The sequence below is a fragment of the Mandrillus leucophaeus genome, unplaced genomic scaffold (genome assembly GCF_000951045.1).
Source record: "Mandrillus leucophaeus isolate KB7577 unplaced genomic scaffold, Mleu.le_1.0 Scaffold35, whole genome shotgun sequence".
Lineage (NCBI taxonomy): Eukaryota > Metazoa > Chordata > Mammalia > Primates > Cercopithecidae > Mandrillus > Mandrillus leucophaeus.
In genome coordinates, this window is record NW_012103698.1 from 1,601,919 (window position 1) to 1,619,678 (window position 17,760).

General features: G+C 51.5%; 1 protein-coding gene across 2 annotated transcripts in view; it reads left to right on the forward strand.

Annotated features, from left to right (window-relative positions):
- The first annotated feature begins 761 nt into the window (after positions 1-761).
- The window catches only part of PLA2G4D (phospholipase A2, group IVD (cytosolic)), a 26,662-nt gene continuing 9,663 nt past the window's right edge, over positions 762-17,760 (forward strand). The window contains exons 1-13 of one of the 2 annotated variants that reach the window (XM_011989261.1): positions 762-902; positions 5,705-5,777; positions 5,969-6,105; positions 7,078-7,209; positions 7,894-7,934; positions 8,287-8,329; positions 9,657-9,720; positions 10,102-10,238; positions 11,024-11,131; positions 11,570-11,607; positions 11,789-11,924; positions 12,266-12,402; positions 13,960-14,182. In XM_011989261.1, the coding sequence (XP_011844651.1) occupies positions 858-902; positions 5,705-5,777; positions 5,969-6,105; positions 7,078-7,209; positions 7,894-7,934; positions 8,287-8,329; positions 9,657-9,720; positions 10,102-10,238; positions 11,024-11,131; positions 11,570-11,607; positions 11,789-11,924; positions 12,266-12,402; positions 13,960-14,182 (1,314 nt within the window). In that variant the 5' untranslated portion in view covers positions 762-857. The remainder of the gene's footprint in view (positions 903-5,704; positions 5,778-5,968; positions 6,106-7,077; positions 7,210-7,893; positions 7,935-8,286; positions 8,330-9,656; positions 9,721-10,101; positions 10,239-11,023; positions 11,132-11,569; positions 11,608-11,788; positions 11,925-12,265; positions 12,403-13,959; positions 14,183-17,760) is intronic. The other variant, XM_011989260.1, reaches the window with a different exon arrangement.

Sequence of the window (17,760 nt, forward strand, 5' to 3'; positions counted from 1 at the left end):
CATCACTGTTCAACTGTATACAGAATTGATGGTAAAATGATCGAATTCGTGTCATTTTAGGAGAGTGTTCAGTGCTCTCATGCACACTGAATGCTTTAAATGGTGAGGTGGCTTCACAAAGGTTTCTTCTACAATTTTCATAACCTAAGAGTCTCCTGATTGGTCTCTCTTACCTTTATTACAAAGTCTAACGGAAATCCCCTAAATTCTTAGGGCCCGCCGCATGGAGGTGGGGGGCTTGTGATGGGGGATGTCCAGACCCCTCTGCCGCTCCCTGGAGCCTGCTCAGGTCAAGTGAGGAGGACGCACTAGCCTGGGCCTGTCACCACGACTGCTCTTGTTTTCATCCCCTGGACAGGGATCCCTGCTGCACAGAGCTGCCCAGGAGGGCTGGCCCCTTGCCTAGTCTCAGGTGCTCAGCCCTCCCCTCCTCTAGAGGCTGCCCTGGCTCCAGTGGGGCTGGGGGTTTCCTCAGCTCTACCCCTACCCCAGCCTCTGCCCTCAGCCTCAGGGGAACCAGCTTCCTGCCACCACTCCTGGGACTCATCTGCCTCCCCCTGGCTGCGTCTTCTGTCGTGAAACTCCAGGTCTGGAAGAGGTGCTCCACCTGCAGGTCCTGGAGCCCTGCCAGAGGTTTCTGGAGATGCTGGTTGACCCAGCCTCCTGGGGAAGAGGGGCAGGTGCAGGGCTGAAGGAGCAACCTGGGGGTGGAGCCCCAACCTGTTTATAGGATCGTGGCTCATCGAAGGCTGGCAGATTCACGCTGGTCCCATCCCATCGGGACCGTCGCTGCCACCCAGCCAGAGAGCTAGCATCTTGGCAAGGGCTGGGCCTGGAGGGAAGCTGGAAGGGCTAGCATGGACAGTCTGTCACCTGGGGGACCACCTGGCCATCCTTACCAGGTAATAGTGTCTGCAGAGCATGTGGGCACCAGTCAGGGCAGGCCTGGGGCCAGGGTGCTTTCTGGGAAGTGTGGTAGCTGGAATCAGGGTGATTTCAGTCTCTACTAGACTGGGCCAGAGGGCGAGGGAGTCTGAGATTTGGGATGCAGAGTGGGTGGGGTGGGTGCGCAGCATCCGTAGATGCGGGGGCTGGGAAACATGAGTCTGGTCAGCAGAGCTTCCTTTCGCCACCACCAGTGACCGCAGCAGTGCCCTTAGGGACCTCCCTGCCACCAATATCGGAGAACACAGTGGCTGCGTGTGTCACAAAAGGAGACCCACCAGGTCCACAGCCCCATCACCACAGGCCAGCAGACTTCCTGGAACTGGCTGGACTCCTGGAATCACCCTGTGTGTCTCCGGAGCTCTGGGGGCCCAAATCCCCATCCACTGCCAAGTATTTACTAGGCCCAAGAGCTGGGGGCTGCACCCAGGCCAGGGAGGCCTGCAAACTGCTCGCGCCCACCTCTGTCATGTGTTTCTCCAAAGCCCAGAGTTGTCATCCTCTGCCAGGGACCAAGGCCAGCAGGGCTGGCTCCTGGTCCGGTGCCCCAGGTGGTGGCCAGGAATGAGGCTAAGTGTGCTAAGGTTACTGTCACCTACAGGTGACTGGGCTGATGAATGTCCTCCAGGAGCCTCTGGGTTCGTCATCAATTAAGCTGGTATTTCAGATGGGAGGATCTTTCAGAAGGGAAGGTGACACCCCTATGCCCTCAGGAGAAAAGATTCCTATCAGTTAATTATGTCGGTTAGCTCAGTAATCGTATTAGTCAAATCTGTGACCAATCTATGAATATCTATTACTCAAATTAGACAAATCTATGAAAATCTAGTGTCTAGATATCCTAGATATCCGTGGGGCAATGAGGGAAGAGTTGCATGCTTTTCCAAAGGAGCAAAGTCCTGGGAAGGGAGAATAGACGGGTTGTGAGCTCTGGCCTCAAAGTTTGAATTCCAACTCTGTGTCTGCTAACTCTGTGACCTCGGCAAGTTAGCCTCTCTCAGCCTCAATTCCCTCATCTAGAAAACGGGAGGAAATGGGAGTGCTGTCTTTTGAAGTTGTGGGAGGATAAATAAAGTTACAATAGGTAACATGCTTAGTACAGTATTGTCACCCCACAGAAAGACACGAGAGAAAACGATCTCTAACTATGTTGTGTTTACTCTGGAACGATAAATGACTGTGGCTCAGAATGTGCCGAATGACAGGCCGCCAGGGCAATGGTGAGGGAAGGGGAAAGGGAAGCTTTCACTGGAAAAAAAGGGGAGGCTCACAGAAACTGCTTGGAAACAGAATTCATTGGTTCTGGAGGCTCAAAGCCAGAGTTGTCAGTTCATTGGTGGAGATGCTGTTACTGGGCACGTGTATTTTTTGAGGGCATCTTATCTGAATTACTGCAGTCCTAATGGATGTCTAGTGATAAACCTTGTCAGCTAATCTCCCTGGCGAAGGCTGTGCCCCTTCCCCCTTTTCCCTCAGCCTGCTCAAGGTCTAGCTCCCGGGTGAAACAAAAGCCTAAGTGTCAGCGGTTTGGGAGCCTGAGTCTGCCCCACACCTGGAAAGCACCTCGCCTCCAACTGGCATTGGCAGGACTGAGTCCGCAGGACCAGGGGCTGTGCCCAGGGGTTCCACCTCTCTTCTCTCTGACCTCCTGCATTGCCCCACCACAGGGCACTGGTGCCAGCAGGGGACAGGGCGGGTCTGCTCATTTCCGTCTTCCTGCTGAAGAGGGACTTTGGCATGAAGATGCCGAAGGATGTGTGAAGGATGTGAAGCTGTTTCCTGTGGGGTTTGCAGAAAGTCCTTGGAAACAGCTCTCATCTCAGACATGTAAACATGAGCTCTGCTCTTTCATGCGTTCCCAGCCCTAATTTGTTGGGGTCTGACAAAACTGATTTCATCTTGGTATCTGCAACATCCACAGTGCCTGGAAGCATGACAAATACTTAATGAACAGTAGTAGTAATAGCAGTTACTTAAAAACTGCTTACTTTATTCCTAAGCATCCTGCAGGCATTAACATTCTAAGCCTCAGAATACTATGTGAGGTCAGAACTCTTATCATTTCCACTACACATGAGGAAACAAAGGCAAAGAGAAGTTTAATGACTCGTCCAAGGTCACACAGCAAGTAAGTGGCAGGGCCAGGGTTTAAATCCAGACAAGCTGGCTCCGGAGTCTGCCTTGAAGCCCCTGTAAAGACCAGATATTGTAATCGTTGTCGCAATAATACCATGTTCTGGGCACTCCACGTTAGCGATGATCTTAGAGGCGAAGAGAATTGGGATTTCTCTGTAGGGAAAATGACCTGCCAGGGAATGGGCTTTCTGAGGTTGAGAAGCTCTGGGTGATGGGAGGGAGAAATGAACTACAGTGCTTAAACCCGGGATGGTGACTGGCCAGACAGTGAGTAACTGGGGCCATTTCTTAGTAGCCCAAGTGGCTTTAGAGCAGCCCACAAGCTGTGGACCTGTGGAGCGTCGGCCTGGCCCCGGGGAGCGGGGGAACAAGGCCAGGCTGCCTCTGCCCTTCCCCTGTCTTGTCTTGGAGTGGGACATTGAAACTCAACACGCTGCAGGACCCCAGCATCCCAGCCATCACCTCCCTGTGGCCGGCAGCGGCGGAGTCTGAGCAAGGGGAGGAAACGGAGCTCCCTGTGGCCGGCAGCGGTGGAGTCTGAGCGAGGGGAGGAAACGGAGCTCCCTGTGGCCGGCAGCGGTGGAGTCTGAGCGAGGGGAGGAAACGGAGCTCCCTGTGGCCGGCAGCGGTGGAGTCTGAGCGAGGGGAGGAAACGGAGCTCCCTGTGGCCGGCAGCGGTGGAGTCTGAGTGAGGGGAGGAAATGGAGCTAGATGCCCCGAAGCTCATGAAATCTCTGCTGCTGATAACATCTATGAGGCTTAAGGTTTGTAGAGTTGACATGTTGCTGGTGCCACTGGAGTTAATCCCCAGGAAGAGAGAAACAAGTCTACCTTGCTCAGGGAGGTCGTGCATGCTGTGCCGGAGAGCTGCCTGGAGTGACGGACGTTGGCATGGAACCGCAGAGAGGAAAGACGCGGGGCAGGGCCACCAGGCATATGGCTTTGCCGTGGTCCATGGTCCTTTATGGTTTCTGGTGGTGAGTGGAGAGTCAGGTCCCTGTGGGTGCTGAGCCAGCCCCTGGCAAGCAGCATCTGTGCAGAGCGGAGACCAGTCCTGGTAGGCACCGAGAACTTCCAACCACATGCGTGGAAGTGCGTCTGGTCATGGGAGAGCCCAAAGCAGGAAACAGCTCTGGTTTTGCCACAACAGTCTCCCAGCCATGCGATGTCGAATGTTCACTGTGCAAACACTGCACGGCCTGGTGGCTCCCTCAGGATCAGGGGGGAGCAGGTGAAGGGATATAAGGGTCTGAGACAATCATACTTACTTAGTGGGGAGTCTAACCTGGTGGCAGAGCCGCTGAATGGCAGAAGCCCCAGCAGGGTGTTTTTTTCTGGAATGAAGGTGGTCTGTGGGTTCTTCAGCAGGGCCGCCCTACTGCGTGGCTCCTGCGTTTAGCATTTCGTAGGCCTTCATGTGCCTGGTGCCCCTTGGGGGTCCTGCCACCCTGTGGCCCAGCAGGGTCCCCTCCTGGCTGGGGGCTCCCACTACCCCACCCCCTGGCACAGGCAGTGCTCCTTCCTGATAGCCCCTGTTCTAACGGACCTTCTGTACGTGGGCTCTTTCTGCTGCGGCCACGTGCCCCATAGGTGGTCCTCCTAGGAAGGCTCCTTTCCAAGAGGATGCAAGGCCAACAACCTTCCTTGGGGTCAGCCCACAGGAAAAAAATGCCATTTGCCCTGCCAAACCCATGTGAGTAACTTCACATCAAAGGGGCTTATAAGAAACCTGTGCTAGGTACCCAGAAGAAGCCATGCAGCAGGGCATAGGAACAGAAACCCCAGGGCCCTTCTGATCTTGGCAGTGCCAGGGACCTCAGCAGTGGGGTGTGGGGACACCCCCAGTGCTCTGTCCCCAGCAGGTCTCAGTCACGCCCCACTGGCCATCCGCTTTCCCTCCTACCACCTACTCTCTGTTCATCTTCTCCTCCAGCTTCTGCCCACTCAGCTGCTTCTCCCTCTCACCTGGGCTGCCTGTGGCTGACATGGCCTCGTCAGCATCTTAATATGTAGTGGCCTTTCACCCACAGCACCAACTGCTCCCTACGATGGCCCAATGCTCCTGGAGTTTCCTCATTCATACGCTTTACAGTGCAGATTGCTGAGATCCAGGGTAGCACCTGTGGACTGGGCTGCCGAGGCTCAGCCTCCGTTAAGTCATGCGCCTGTTTCCTGTCCGGAAGGGCTGAGGGGTGGGCAGTGCTGGCATTAGGGTCACCAAAGATAGCCCTTGTTTTGCCAAAGGGCTGCCCTCCCTGGGAGCTCTGGGAAGGGCTGACCTCTAACTGACCTATGTGGTGGCCACTCCTTGGCCCCCAGTTCCTTGCTCTGTCCACTACCCCATGTTTCTCTGTTCCTGAAGGGGAAGGGGTTCCACAAATCCCACCCTGGGTGGGCTGCTATTCCCTGACTGCTGCAGCCCAGAACCATGACCCCAAAGACAGAGGTGGACAAAGGCTGTGTGGTCCCCAGAGGGTGTCTCGGAATGCCTGGCAGCGGTCGGTGTCGGCACCGCCAAGTGCCAGGAGAGTGGTGAGGGGTGTCGGCAGCCCGGTGCAGCACAGCAGCTCCAGGCATAGGGAGGGAATGTGGGAAGGACTCTGGAGTTTGATTTTCTCTCCAGCAGGAGGCCTCTGCCTGCTGGCAGCTCACCGTGAGGGTCCTGGAGGCGCGGAACCTGCGCAGGGCCGACCTGTGTGAGTAACCGTCTTGTGCGCTCTGGCGGGAGCAGGGAGGACCGGATCCCATGGGAAGGGCCAAGACGAGCACCCTGGGGCTGGGCTGGGTCACCTGTGGTGACCGCCAGGGTCTTGATAGGAAACTGGCGTGGCCCGTGGAGAGGGGTGTGAGGAATCCTCCCTCACGGAGTCTTCCTTAACCTTGGCAGTGAGTGAGGCTGACCCTTACGTGATCCTACAGCTGTCGACCGTGCCTGGAATGAAGTTTAAGACCAAGACGCTCACCGACACCAGTCATCCTGTGTGGAATGAGGCCTTCCATTTCCTTATCCAAAGTCAGGTCAAGGTGAAGGCCGGGGACTCCTGGCCACTTCCCTGTGAACAGGCCGGACCCCCATGCGAGGGTTCCTGGGGTCGAGCATGCTTCCTCCGGGGCTGTCAAAGAAACTGTTAGGAGAAGGGGGTCTCTGTGGCCTGGCCCATCTGTGCTGTGTGCAAGGGAATGTATGAAAGCATGAACATGGTCCTTTCACCAACTGACGGTGAGACTGACTCCCGCAAGCTGGGTTCCTCTCGAAGCCTAGCTATGAAACAGGGACAGTAAGAGCCCCCTCCTGACTGGGTCGTGCTGTGGGGTGAGATGAGACTGTGTGTGGAAGACCGTGGAAGGTCACCAGCACATACCTTAGGGTGCAGCTCAGGGAGCCAGAGAAGCCAAGGAGAGAGACAGAGACACAGACAGAGAGAGAGGAAGAGAGAATTCTTTGACAGACTTTTATGTGTTTTGTTTTGTTTTGTTTTTGTTTTTGTTTTGAGACGGAGTTTGCTCTTATTGCCCAGGCTGGAGTTGAATGGCACAATCTCAGCTCACCGCAACCTCCACCTCCCAGGTTCAAGGGATTCTCCTGCCTCAGCCTCCCAAGTAACTGGGATTATAGGCACCCATCACCATGTCCAGCTATTTTTTTTGTGTTTTTAGTAGAGATGGGGTTTCACCACGTTGGCCAGGCTGGTCTCGAACTCTTGACATCAGGTGATCCACCCACCTCAGCCTCCCAAAGTGCTGGGATAACAGGCATGAGCCACTATGTCCAGCTCAGAATTTTATGTTTGATAAAAACAAAAATTAGAAGGAGGAAATTTGAAATTTAATAAGATTTCCTTATATTTAAGTTTTACAGTTTTTTTTTTTTGAAGTGCAGAAGACTGGGGGCATAATAATCTTCTCTGGCTCTAGACATCAAGTAAGGGCTCAACAGAGGTGAGCTACTCTCGCTATGAGCAGGTAAAATGCTAAGTCGCTGTTCCTGGTTCCTAGAATGTTCTGGAACTTAGCATCTATGATGAGGACTCAATCACGGAGGATGACATCTGCTTCAAGGTTCTCTATGATATCTCAGAAGTCCTCCCTGGCAAGCTGCTCCGGAAAACCTTCTCCCAGAGTCCCCAGGTGGGTGGGGAAGTCCCCGTGGGCCGCACTTCTTCTGACTCCAAGCTGAGGAAGTTGCTGTTTCTCCCACCTGTTGGGAGACTGCTGGGGTGAACTCATTCACAGAAAATCTAAACCCCTTCCAGAGATATTTGCATTTTAATAAGCAAGGAGAAGGCTTCACTTTACAGTTAACAGGCTAAATCACCCAGTGGAGGAATTTTAGCCACCGGTGGCAGGAAGGCTTTGGGAGGTGGAGAACTTCCTAATACCCCTCAAAACACAGCTCAGCATCCATCACTCCTGCTGGTGGTGCCAAGGCCTGCTTTGTGAAGGCCTTACCTGCCTTCCTGCTGCAGCCTGGGGGTGGGGACGGCAGAGTTCGGGGGTCTGGGCCCTCCTCAAGAAAAACAAATGGGTCCTGCACATCATGCCTCCTTTGGCTGTGCTCCTTGTCTTCCCCTTCAGTCTTGCCCAGAGTTGTGGGACCTCCAAGGGAGGGAGACCTGTTCTCTGCAGACTTACTAGCCACGGGCAACGTGGGCAGGTAGCCTCAGTTTCCTCATCTGTAAATTGGAAATAATTGTACTAACGTGCCTCCCTTAGAGACTGCTTGAGAGGATGAGATGACACCTGTAAAAGAACTGTGTCAACTCTGAAGAAATAGGTATGTGCTGATGACTTGCTCATCCTCTCTGATTTCAGGGACAGGAGGAGCTGGATGTGGAGTTCCTGATGGAAGAAACGTGAGTAATGTCACACAGCCCAGGGAGTGTCTCGGGACTCAGGCTCTGTCTGAGGAAATGGCCCTGACCTAGATCTCCCTGTGGTCAGTCTGCCTGACTGGCCCTCATCTCCTACCTCTGCCTGAGAGGTTGGGTGTGGGGTGGAGCTTCTCAGGGAAATGCAGAGGAAGGCCGATGTTTTCAATGCCTGCTCTCTCCCCTCCCCTCTCCTCCTGCAAAGCATCTCCCCTTCCCTCTGAACCTTATCCAGGACCTACAGAGCTCTCAGCATCACCCAGGGAGCCCCCCCCATGGGCGGGAGGGGGAGGTCAATGCAAGAAGCGTTTGCCTTTGCATGGTTTGATTTTTCCAGGTCGGATCGCCCAGAAAACCTCATCACCAACAAAGTCCTTGTGGTAAGCGCTTTCCCCAGGCTTAGGGGAGGGGCCCCAGAGCAGCTGCCTGGGGTGTGGACCAGCAGGGACAAGGAAGGGGCAGGGCTTCGTGGTAAAACCACCCCTCGCCTTCCAGCCAGGTGGTCACCTGGGGCTGTGGGTCTTGGAGGGACCTGGAGCTAAGGGGCGCATAGAGAGAGGGGAGGCAGGGCTCTGCCGAGAGGAGGTTCTGGCCCACAGCTGTTGGGGGTGCTTCCGGAAGGCGTTTAGTCACCTGCGGTGAACTCATAGTTTTAGGGACTGACTGAGCGCTTCCCTGGGAAGTGGTGAAGAAATCGGGCAGGCCAGGCCCACCTTCTGGTTGTTCATGTTGAGGTCACCGAGGCTCAGAGGGAGCTCCCAGGGCAGTGTGCTGCCGACCTCGGAGACCCGATCCTAGAGATCGGATCCGGGGCTCAGGCAGTTCCTACTTGGGACCGGGAGAGTCCCCGTCAGCGCTCCTGACCGCGGGCTCACGAATCTGCAGTGAACAGAAATGGCCGCAAGGGAGCAAGCGGGCGACGCGCTAGAAGCTTTTATCACAGTGTCCCAGACCAGCCACACGGTGTCCCAGACCAGCGGCACAGACCTGGGAGCAGGCGGGTCCAGGGTCACCTAGAGCCCAGCATTTAAGCCCCCAGGGGCTGTTTGATGGGCAGGTATTACTTTTAAAAATACACATGAAAATAAAGTCAAGCCAAAGGCACTGCCTCTTAGGAGGTGATGGAGACACCAAGCGGGGGGGCAAATTCAGTGATTGTGTGGAGCGTGGGTGGCGGGCATCTGCTGGTATGCTTCACAGATAGCACACAGACTCCCTTGGCAAGGCCACAGGGGCCTGGCCTTGTCAGTGTCCCCAGTTAGGCCACAGACGACAGCCAGGAGATGTTCTGAGTGTTTCTCCGGCGCCCAGTCCACCCTCCTGTGGACGGGCGGCTCACTTAGATTATTTGGAGTTGTGGTAGAATATCTCCTCCAGCTCCAAGCCACAGGGAAACAAGAGAAGAAAGAGCTGTATCTGAGGGCTGGGCGCTCTAGGAGGTTTCGGGAGTTTGGCAATGCCAGGAGAGCTGGTGGGGAGGTATGGAGCCGGGGCCCGCCTGGCTGCTGGGGAGCATCAGCTTCAGCGGCGGCAGAGGATCGGCCATGGGGTGAAGGGCCTCTGCAGCCAAACTCATCCTGAGCCCACACAACTCCACAACTCCTTGTGTGTGTGGTGGATTTGAGACAGTGGGGCTCAGAGGGTTGAGGTTGAGGGGACCTCAGCTTACCCTGCAGAGGCCCCTGCCCATGATGTGGTCTTCCCCAGGCCCGAGAGCTGTCATGCCTGGATGTGCATCTGGACAGCGCAGGTAGCACCGCTGTGGTTGCAGGTGAGACTGGCTTGGAACCAGGCCTGGACTCTGCCTGGACGTGCGGGTGAGGAGGATTGCTGGGAAGCCTGCACAGGGCAGGAGGCCAGCAGCAGGATAGAGCGTGCCTCTCCCTTCTCACCAACATGGCACAGAGGCCCGTGGGTCTCCTCTGGGCAGGAGGGTCCCCTGACCTGGGGAAGAGCATGTGGCAGAAGGCAGGTGTCTGGGGCAGGGAGGTTGTGGGCCCCGTGAACTGGGAAGGGCCCTTTTCAGAATGCCATTGACGATGGCCCAGGCTCCTGGGCATCCTCTGAGTCCAAGTGGTGGTGCTGCTGTTCCAGGTCCGAGCTGGGGTTCTGGGCTCTTGTTCTCATGCTAACCTGCCCACTCTCTCCCTAGATCAGGACAAGTTGGAGCTGGAGCTGGAGTTGAAGGGGTCCTATGAGGACACACAGACATCCTCCCTGGGCACAGCCTCTGCCTTCCGCTTCCACTACATGGCAGCCCTAGAGACAGAGCTGAGTGGGCGCCTGAGGGTAGGTCTTGGCTCTAGACCTCATTTGTAATCCCCAGGCTTGGGCAGCTCCAGCTGCTGCAGGCCCCTCCCTGCTCTCCCTGCCCACCAGGGCCAAGGCCCCTGTGGCCTTGTCAGCCTCCCTAGTTAGATACCTCACCCTTGGCAGACATGGAGGACCACCAGGGGCCAGAGTGGTCATGGGGTTGCTGCACCATATCAATCTTTGAATCCTCCAGCAGCCCCTCCAGTGATACCCTCAGAATAAGATATGACATCCGTGCCCACAAGGCCCTGCACAGCCTGGCACCCACCCACCTCTGCCGCCTCATTTTGTTCCACACTCCTCCCATGCACGATGCGCCAGCCATCCTTGTCTCCTCTGTCATTTCCAACATGCCAGGTGCTCTCCTGTCCCCCACTGGCTCCTTCCAAGACTGCCTCCTCCTCCTCCTCAACATCTTAGCTCAAATGGTGCCTCTTCAGAGGGTCCTCCTTGACCCCCACCTCAAACCCCACGCACTCCACCTTTGGTTGCATTAGAAACTGTCATATCCCACCACTTATTTCCTTCACGACATTTACTAACATCAGTTTATTACCCATGTCTTTATAAATTTACACATGCTATTCAGTGAGAACAATGCCTTTGTACTACATAAATGTTAGCTCTTATAATTTTATAGTTATGATACTTATCAATATTATAATATTCTGTATTATCAGGGAGAGACTATGTCTGCCTGGATTACAGTCTATATACTCAGTAGGGATTTGTTGAATGAATGAATGATGCTTTCCCTCCAGAGCTCCACAAGCAATGTCTGGAATGGGGACAACTCAGCTTGGCACCTCACTGTGCCCCTGAGGCCCTTGATCGGGAAGCAGGTGACCATGGATGTTCCTGCTCAAGACGTAAGTGGCCTCAGCTGGATGGGAAATGACAGTAAGAATGAAGATAAGGCTGGGCTCGGTGGCTTAAGCCTGTAATCCCAGCACTTTGGAAGGCCGAGGCAGGCGGATCACCTGAGGTCAGGAGTTCGAGAACAGCCTGGCTAACATGGGGAAATTCTGTCTCTACTAAAAATGCAAAAATTAGCTGGGCGTGGTGGCACATACCTGTAATCCCAGCTACTCTGGAGGCTGAGGCAGGAGAATCGCTTGAACCCAGGAGGCAGAGGTTGCGGTGAGTCAAGATCGCACTACTGCACTCCAGCCTGAGCAACAAGAGCGAAACTCCATCTTAAAAAAAAAAAAAAAAAAGAAGATGAAGGGGACCAAGGCCCCAGGGGATACCCATGTGCTGCTTAGGGTCTAGGAGGGTCTCAGCAGGGTCTCTGGCTTTGATTTCAGGTCCCAGGAGTGAGGCTGCAGCTCAAGGCAGAGGGCTGGTAAGGGACATTCACATCTGTGGGGACAGTGAGAGGCGGGCATGCAGGAGGGGAGGGCTGTGGACAAGGGTGGTCCTTGAGATTGGAGGAGGGGCTTCTTTGGCAGCTCGCTGTGGGCTTGGCCAGCCGGTGGCTGAGCTCTGCAGGTGTCCCCTGACCCCTGGATCCTCCATTGACACAGCTCCAAGGAGCTGGCCGTGCACCTGGGCTTCAATCTGTGTGCAGAGGAGCAGGCCTTCCTGAGCAGGAGGAAGGAGGTGGTGGCCAAGGCCCTGAAGCAGGCCCTGCAGCTGGACGGAGACCTGCAGGAGGACGAGGTCTGGGGGCGCAGGAAGATGTGTGTGCAGATATCCTGGACTGGCCATAAGGGAGTACCTGATTCCTGTGCCTCTCCAGAAACTCCAGTCAGTGGAGAGTGGGCATATGTGGGGAGACATGGGAGCGTGGGTGGGCTTTGGGGATCTAACTCCCTTGGGAGCTCCATCCTGGGCTGAGAGCTGTTGCTTCCAGAAGAAGGCTGGACCTAGCTCTGACCCTGACTCTATCAGGCCTCAACCATGTGGGCCCTGGAGACAGGGAGCAGGCAGGGCTTTGGGTGAGACAGGAGGCAGCTGGCCCCTTTCCTTGTTAATCCAGCCTGTGTCTGTATGTGGTCCAGGTACCCATCGTGGGCATCATGGCCACAGGAGGAGGTGCCCGGGCCATGACCTCACTCTACGGCCACCTGTTGGCCCTGCAGAAGCTGGGCCTGCTGGACTGTGTGACCTACTTCAGTGGCGTCTCTGGCTCTACGTGGTGAGGATCCTGGGGGACTGGACGGCAGAGATGATCAGGGACCATAGCGGGGCAGAGTGGACACCAGAGGGACCCTCTGTGTGGGGAGGCCAAGTAGATGTGAGCAGTGTGATCTGATAGGAGCCAAGCAGCTTTCCCACAAGGGAGGAAACAGACGTTTACAGAAGCCCTGCCGTGAGCAAGGTGTTGCAGGAGGTGCGTTCCGGATGTTACTGAAGGGCCGTGAGGTAGCTGGCTCAGATGCAGCTGGGTCTGAGTCCCGGCAGCACCACTTACTGGCTGGCTGACCCTGAGCAACTTATCTCCTCTGATTCTCGGTTGACGCAGCTGCAAACAGGGGCAATCATGGCACACACCGCGTGGGACCGGGGTGGGGGGATCACCCAAGTAAAGCACTTAACTTAATGCCCAGCACAGCCAGGAGTTCCTAACTGGTAGCTCTTTTTATTGTTCATTGTTATTATTTCATTTAATCTTCACCACACTCGAGGTAGATTCCCTTATTGTCCATTTAAGACTGTGTAGACATTGAGGTCGAAATGCTATTTTTACCTAAGGATAGCATGACCTCCCTACGCCCTCATCCTGCAGCATGACGAGGTGCAGCATCCCGCTGTTAGAGATTCGTTCCTTTGAGTCTTATTGAAATGTGACTTTAAGGAGGAAAAGAAGAGGAAACTCCTCAGAGGAGTTTAGGTGACAGCTGTTGACAAGCACAGTGTGAAAAGGCTTCAGGACAGGACCATGAAGATGGGAGTGGGGTCCAGAACTGGGCTGTCCAGTACAGTAAGCCACTATGGTAGCCAGTAGCCACATGTGGTTATTGACCACTTGAAATGCAGCCAGTCCACATTGAGGTGTGTTATAAATACACAGTGAAGGCCAGGTGCGGTGGCTCACGCCTGTAATCCCAGCACTTTGGGAGTCTGAGGCGGGCAGATCACGAGGTCAGGAGATTGAGACCATCCTGGCTACCACGGTGAAACCCCGTCTCTACTAAAAATACAAAAAGTAGCCAGCCATGGCGGTGGGCGCCTGTAGTCCCAGCTGCTGGGGAGGCTGAGGCAGGAGAATGGCATGAACCCAGGTGGTGGAGCTTGCAGTGAGCTGAGATTGCCCCACTGCACTCCAGCCTGGGCGACAGAGCAAGACTCCGTCTCAAAAACAAAACAAAACAAAACAAAAACACAGTGAATTTGGAAGACTTAGTTTGAAAACAAAAATAGAAATTACATCAGTAACTGTATTGATTACATGTTGAAATGATAATTTTTGAATATAGCGATTAAATAAAATATTAAAATTAATTTTACAGGCTTGTATATCTTTTTAATGTGGTTACTAGGAAATTTTAAATTCTGCACGTGGCAAACATTGTATTAATATTGGACAGCGCCGGTCTAGAAGGAGAGACAGCCCTGAGACCCGCTTCCCAGATCGGCCCAGCCTTGGCGGCAGAAGCCACGCGTCAGGAGAAGCTGCAGGGTGGGAAGGAGGGGTTGCAGCGCCCCATGCTGGGCCTTTGGCTCCTACTGTTTTGTCCCCTCGTTCTCCCAGGACAATGGCCCACCTGTACGGGGACCCTGAGTGGTCGCAGAAGGACCTGGAGGGACCTATCAGACACGCCCGGGAGCACCTGGCCAAGAGCAAGCTGGAGGTCTTTTCCCCAGAGCGCCTGGCAAGTTACCGCCGGGAGCTGGAGCTGCAGGCTGAGCAGGGCCACCCCACATCTTTTGTGGATCTGTGGGCGCTAGTGCTGGAGTTCATGCTGCACGGCCAGGTAGGGCGCCTGAGCACGTGGGGAGAAGCGTGTGTGCACTGCGGGGGCAAAGGCAGAACGCCCAAGCAGCTGACATGCGATGCGCATTTCCTGCAGTGTGGAAGACCCTGTGTTTTAGTGTCTGCCTGACTTTGGAATGCTGCCTTTCTGAGTTAGCAGATTCTTTAATTAACTGCTATAAAACAGAAATTTCTGGATCTCCCAAAAGCTGGGAATGAGTCAGTGTCAAAGTCAGTCAAGCAAACAAAGCTTTTGTTTTGAGTGGGTAAGATTGCTAGAACCATTTTTATTTATCCTGCAATATGAAATGTACTGTTCTTCTTCATCTTCAGGGTGGTGTTAAAAGCACAAACTCTGGAACCAGATTGCCTGAATTCTAACCCCACTACCTCTTACTAGCTGTGTGTCCTTAGGCAAGTTATTTAACTTCTCTGTATGTCCGTTTTCTGATCTGTACAATGGGGATAACAACGGTTCTTAAGTTATAGAGCTGTTCGGAATACTCAGTGATACCTCAGCATAGAATAAGCATGAAGTGTCAGCTATTTTTCTTTATTCTAACAGCATCAAGACAAAACTAAACATTCATTTTTTAAAAAAAATTACAGTGCTCCTTGAGGGAAAGCTTAGTAAGTTAACTGCTGAACTTTACACTGATACAATTATTAAAATCAGCTATTTTTTTCACGCTATTGTTTTACCGCACATAGCTATCTGAACAAAGTTTCAAAAGCATTTGAAACAATGAAAAGACAAAATGTAAGGAAAAGATTAGTAGCAGAAGGACTCATCTTTATCTTTGGGTCAGGAGTTTGATCAACTATGATTATCATGGGAGGGGAGGAAGAAAAATTGGTTAATGGGTATAAAAATAAATTTATATAGAAGGAATTTAAAAAGAATGATTATCGTGTATTTGCCTTGAATTTTTTTCTTTAAGTATTTTTCTTACTGGTTAAGTACAACACTGCTTAGAAACTACCATCCTTATTTTTTGTATTAGCTATAAACATTTATTATGCAAATCTCAATCTTTACTTATTATGAAAATCTTTACACCTAAGACATTGAATAAACCATAATGACATAATGAATATGCATGACCTTACCAACCAGCCTATGAAATGAAATGTTACAGATACAGTTAAAGCCCTTTGTATTCCCTCCCCAGTCCTGTTTCCCTCCTGCCCCCAGGGGCAAACACCATCCTGAATTTAGGTTTATCATCATGTTGCAGAGCAAGGGAGCCTCAAAACTGGGGTTCCACCCATGGAGGTTCTTGGCTTCCCCCAGGAAGAAATTCAAGGGCTAGCTGGTGGTAGAAAAACAGCTTTATCAAGGGCACAGTGTTACAGCTCTGTGACTGCTCCTGCAGAGCAGGGCACCCATCAGCAGTGTGTCCAGAGCAGCAGCTCAGGGGCAGTTCCACAGTCACATTTATACCCATTTTTAATTACATGCAAATTAAGGAGTAGGTTATTCAGAAATTTCTAGAAAAAGGGTGGTAACTTCTGGGTTGTTGCTGGGGAATGAGTAAACTATCATGATACTGGTGAGCATGTCTTACGGAGAGGTGCTTTCAGCCCTTCCCTGTTTCAGCCAGTCTCCAATCTGGTTCCAGAGTTGAGCCCCGCCTCCCATCTCATTCCTGTCTCAGAGATTAGACCCTCCTCCTTAATCTTAACAGGGCTGCAGAAGGGAGAAAATCTGTCTTCTGTAACTGCTTCCTGCTTATGTTATGGGCGTAGGCCCTGGCCAAGCACCAGAGGAGTAAAAATCTCTGGATACCCGATCTAAGGGGCCCGTAGGCAGAACACTTTAATTCTCCTGGTCAGTAAGCAAGATGGATTGGAAGCCTTGTACCAGCATTGACTTTACCTGGAACTACTGTAATCTAAAAGACACAAACTTTACTAAGAGGTTAATCAAGCAAGGGCCAAAGATTAGTAATAAAAAGATAGTTCTCAAAGGTTCTAGGAGAGGTAAGAACAAGGTGAGACTTGGGAAGGCATTTTTGATTATGTAACCAGGGCACTGATCCCAACTATATCTGTTGATATGATGTATCACATTTATTGATTTGTGTATGTTGAACTATCCTTGCATTCCTGGGATGGATTCCACTTGATCAATGGCGAATAATCTTTTCGATATGTTGCTGAATTTGGTATGATAGTATTTTGTCGAGAACTTTTGCATCTATATTCATCAGGGGTCTTGGCCTGTAGGTTTCTTTTTTTGTTTGTGTCCTTATCTAGCTTTGGTATCAATGTAGTCCTGGCCTTGGATAATGACTTTAGAAGTATTCCCTCCTCTTGAATTTTTTCGAATAGTTTGAGTAGAATTGGTATTAGTTCTTTAAATGTTTGGTGGAATTCAGCAGTGAAGCCATCAGGTCCTTGACTTACCTTTAATGGGTGACATTTTATTACTGGTTCAATCTCATTGCTTGTTATTGGTCTGTTCAGCTTTTCTATTTCTTCATAGTTCAATCTTGGTAGGTTGAATGTGTCCAGGAATTTATCTATTTCTTCCAGGTTTTCCAGTTCACAAATTTTAACATATATATCCTTAAGAAAAATATGATACTATTTGCATGAACAATTTTGTACAAGTCTCCTTGTACACCTGCATTAGAGATTCTCTAAGCCTCCAAGATACATACCCAGTAGTTAAATTGTTGGGCCACTGGGTTTGTGCACCTTCAACTTTCCTACCTATTGCCAAACCATTCTCCAAAGGAGTTGTGTTAATTCACACTCCCACTACCAGTGTATAATAGTTGCTTTTTCTCTATATCTTGGGCAGACTTTTAAATTTTTGTTTAACTATGGGGTGTGAAAGGAACATTTATCATTTAGCATTTATTTGAATTTTAGTTAGACAGTTTATATTTTTAAGTATATTTATCATTTGGGCTTCCTCTTCCATGAATTACCTATTCAAACCCCTTTCCATTTTCCTGTTTAATTTGTCTTTTCCATATTTTTTTGCAGGAATTCTTTATATATTTTTGATGTGAACCCTCATCAGTTCTAATGGTTTTAACGCATAATTTCAGTATAATCTAATTTATCATTCTCCTTTATGGTTTGTATTTTGGGGAGTCTTCCTTTTCCCTCCACCAAAGTTATAAAATATCTTTCTATACATTCTTATAAAATTTTTAAAAGATTTATTTCTTATTAATAGGACTTTAATCTACCCAGAATTCATCTCCAGGTATCATGTGGCTAGGGATCCAACTTTGCTTTTTCCTCACATTAATAACAAATTTTCCCAGTCTCATCTACTGAATTTTTTCTCCACTGATCTGCATTGCTAGTTTTGTCATATATCAGGTTTCATATATTTTTCGTATATTTATATTCCCGGGACTCTTCCTGAGTGCCCTATTCTGTTCCAACAGGACAGATTCTCTATCCCTATGCCAATAGCACACTGACTAAAGTTTTGTGATAAATCTTGGTATCTGATAGGCCAAGTTACCAGTCCACTTGAATTCTTCTTCAGTATTCTCTTGGTTGTACTTGCCCCTTTGCTGTTTCCTTCCTTCCTTCCTTCCTTCCTTCCTTCCC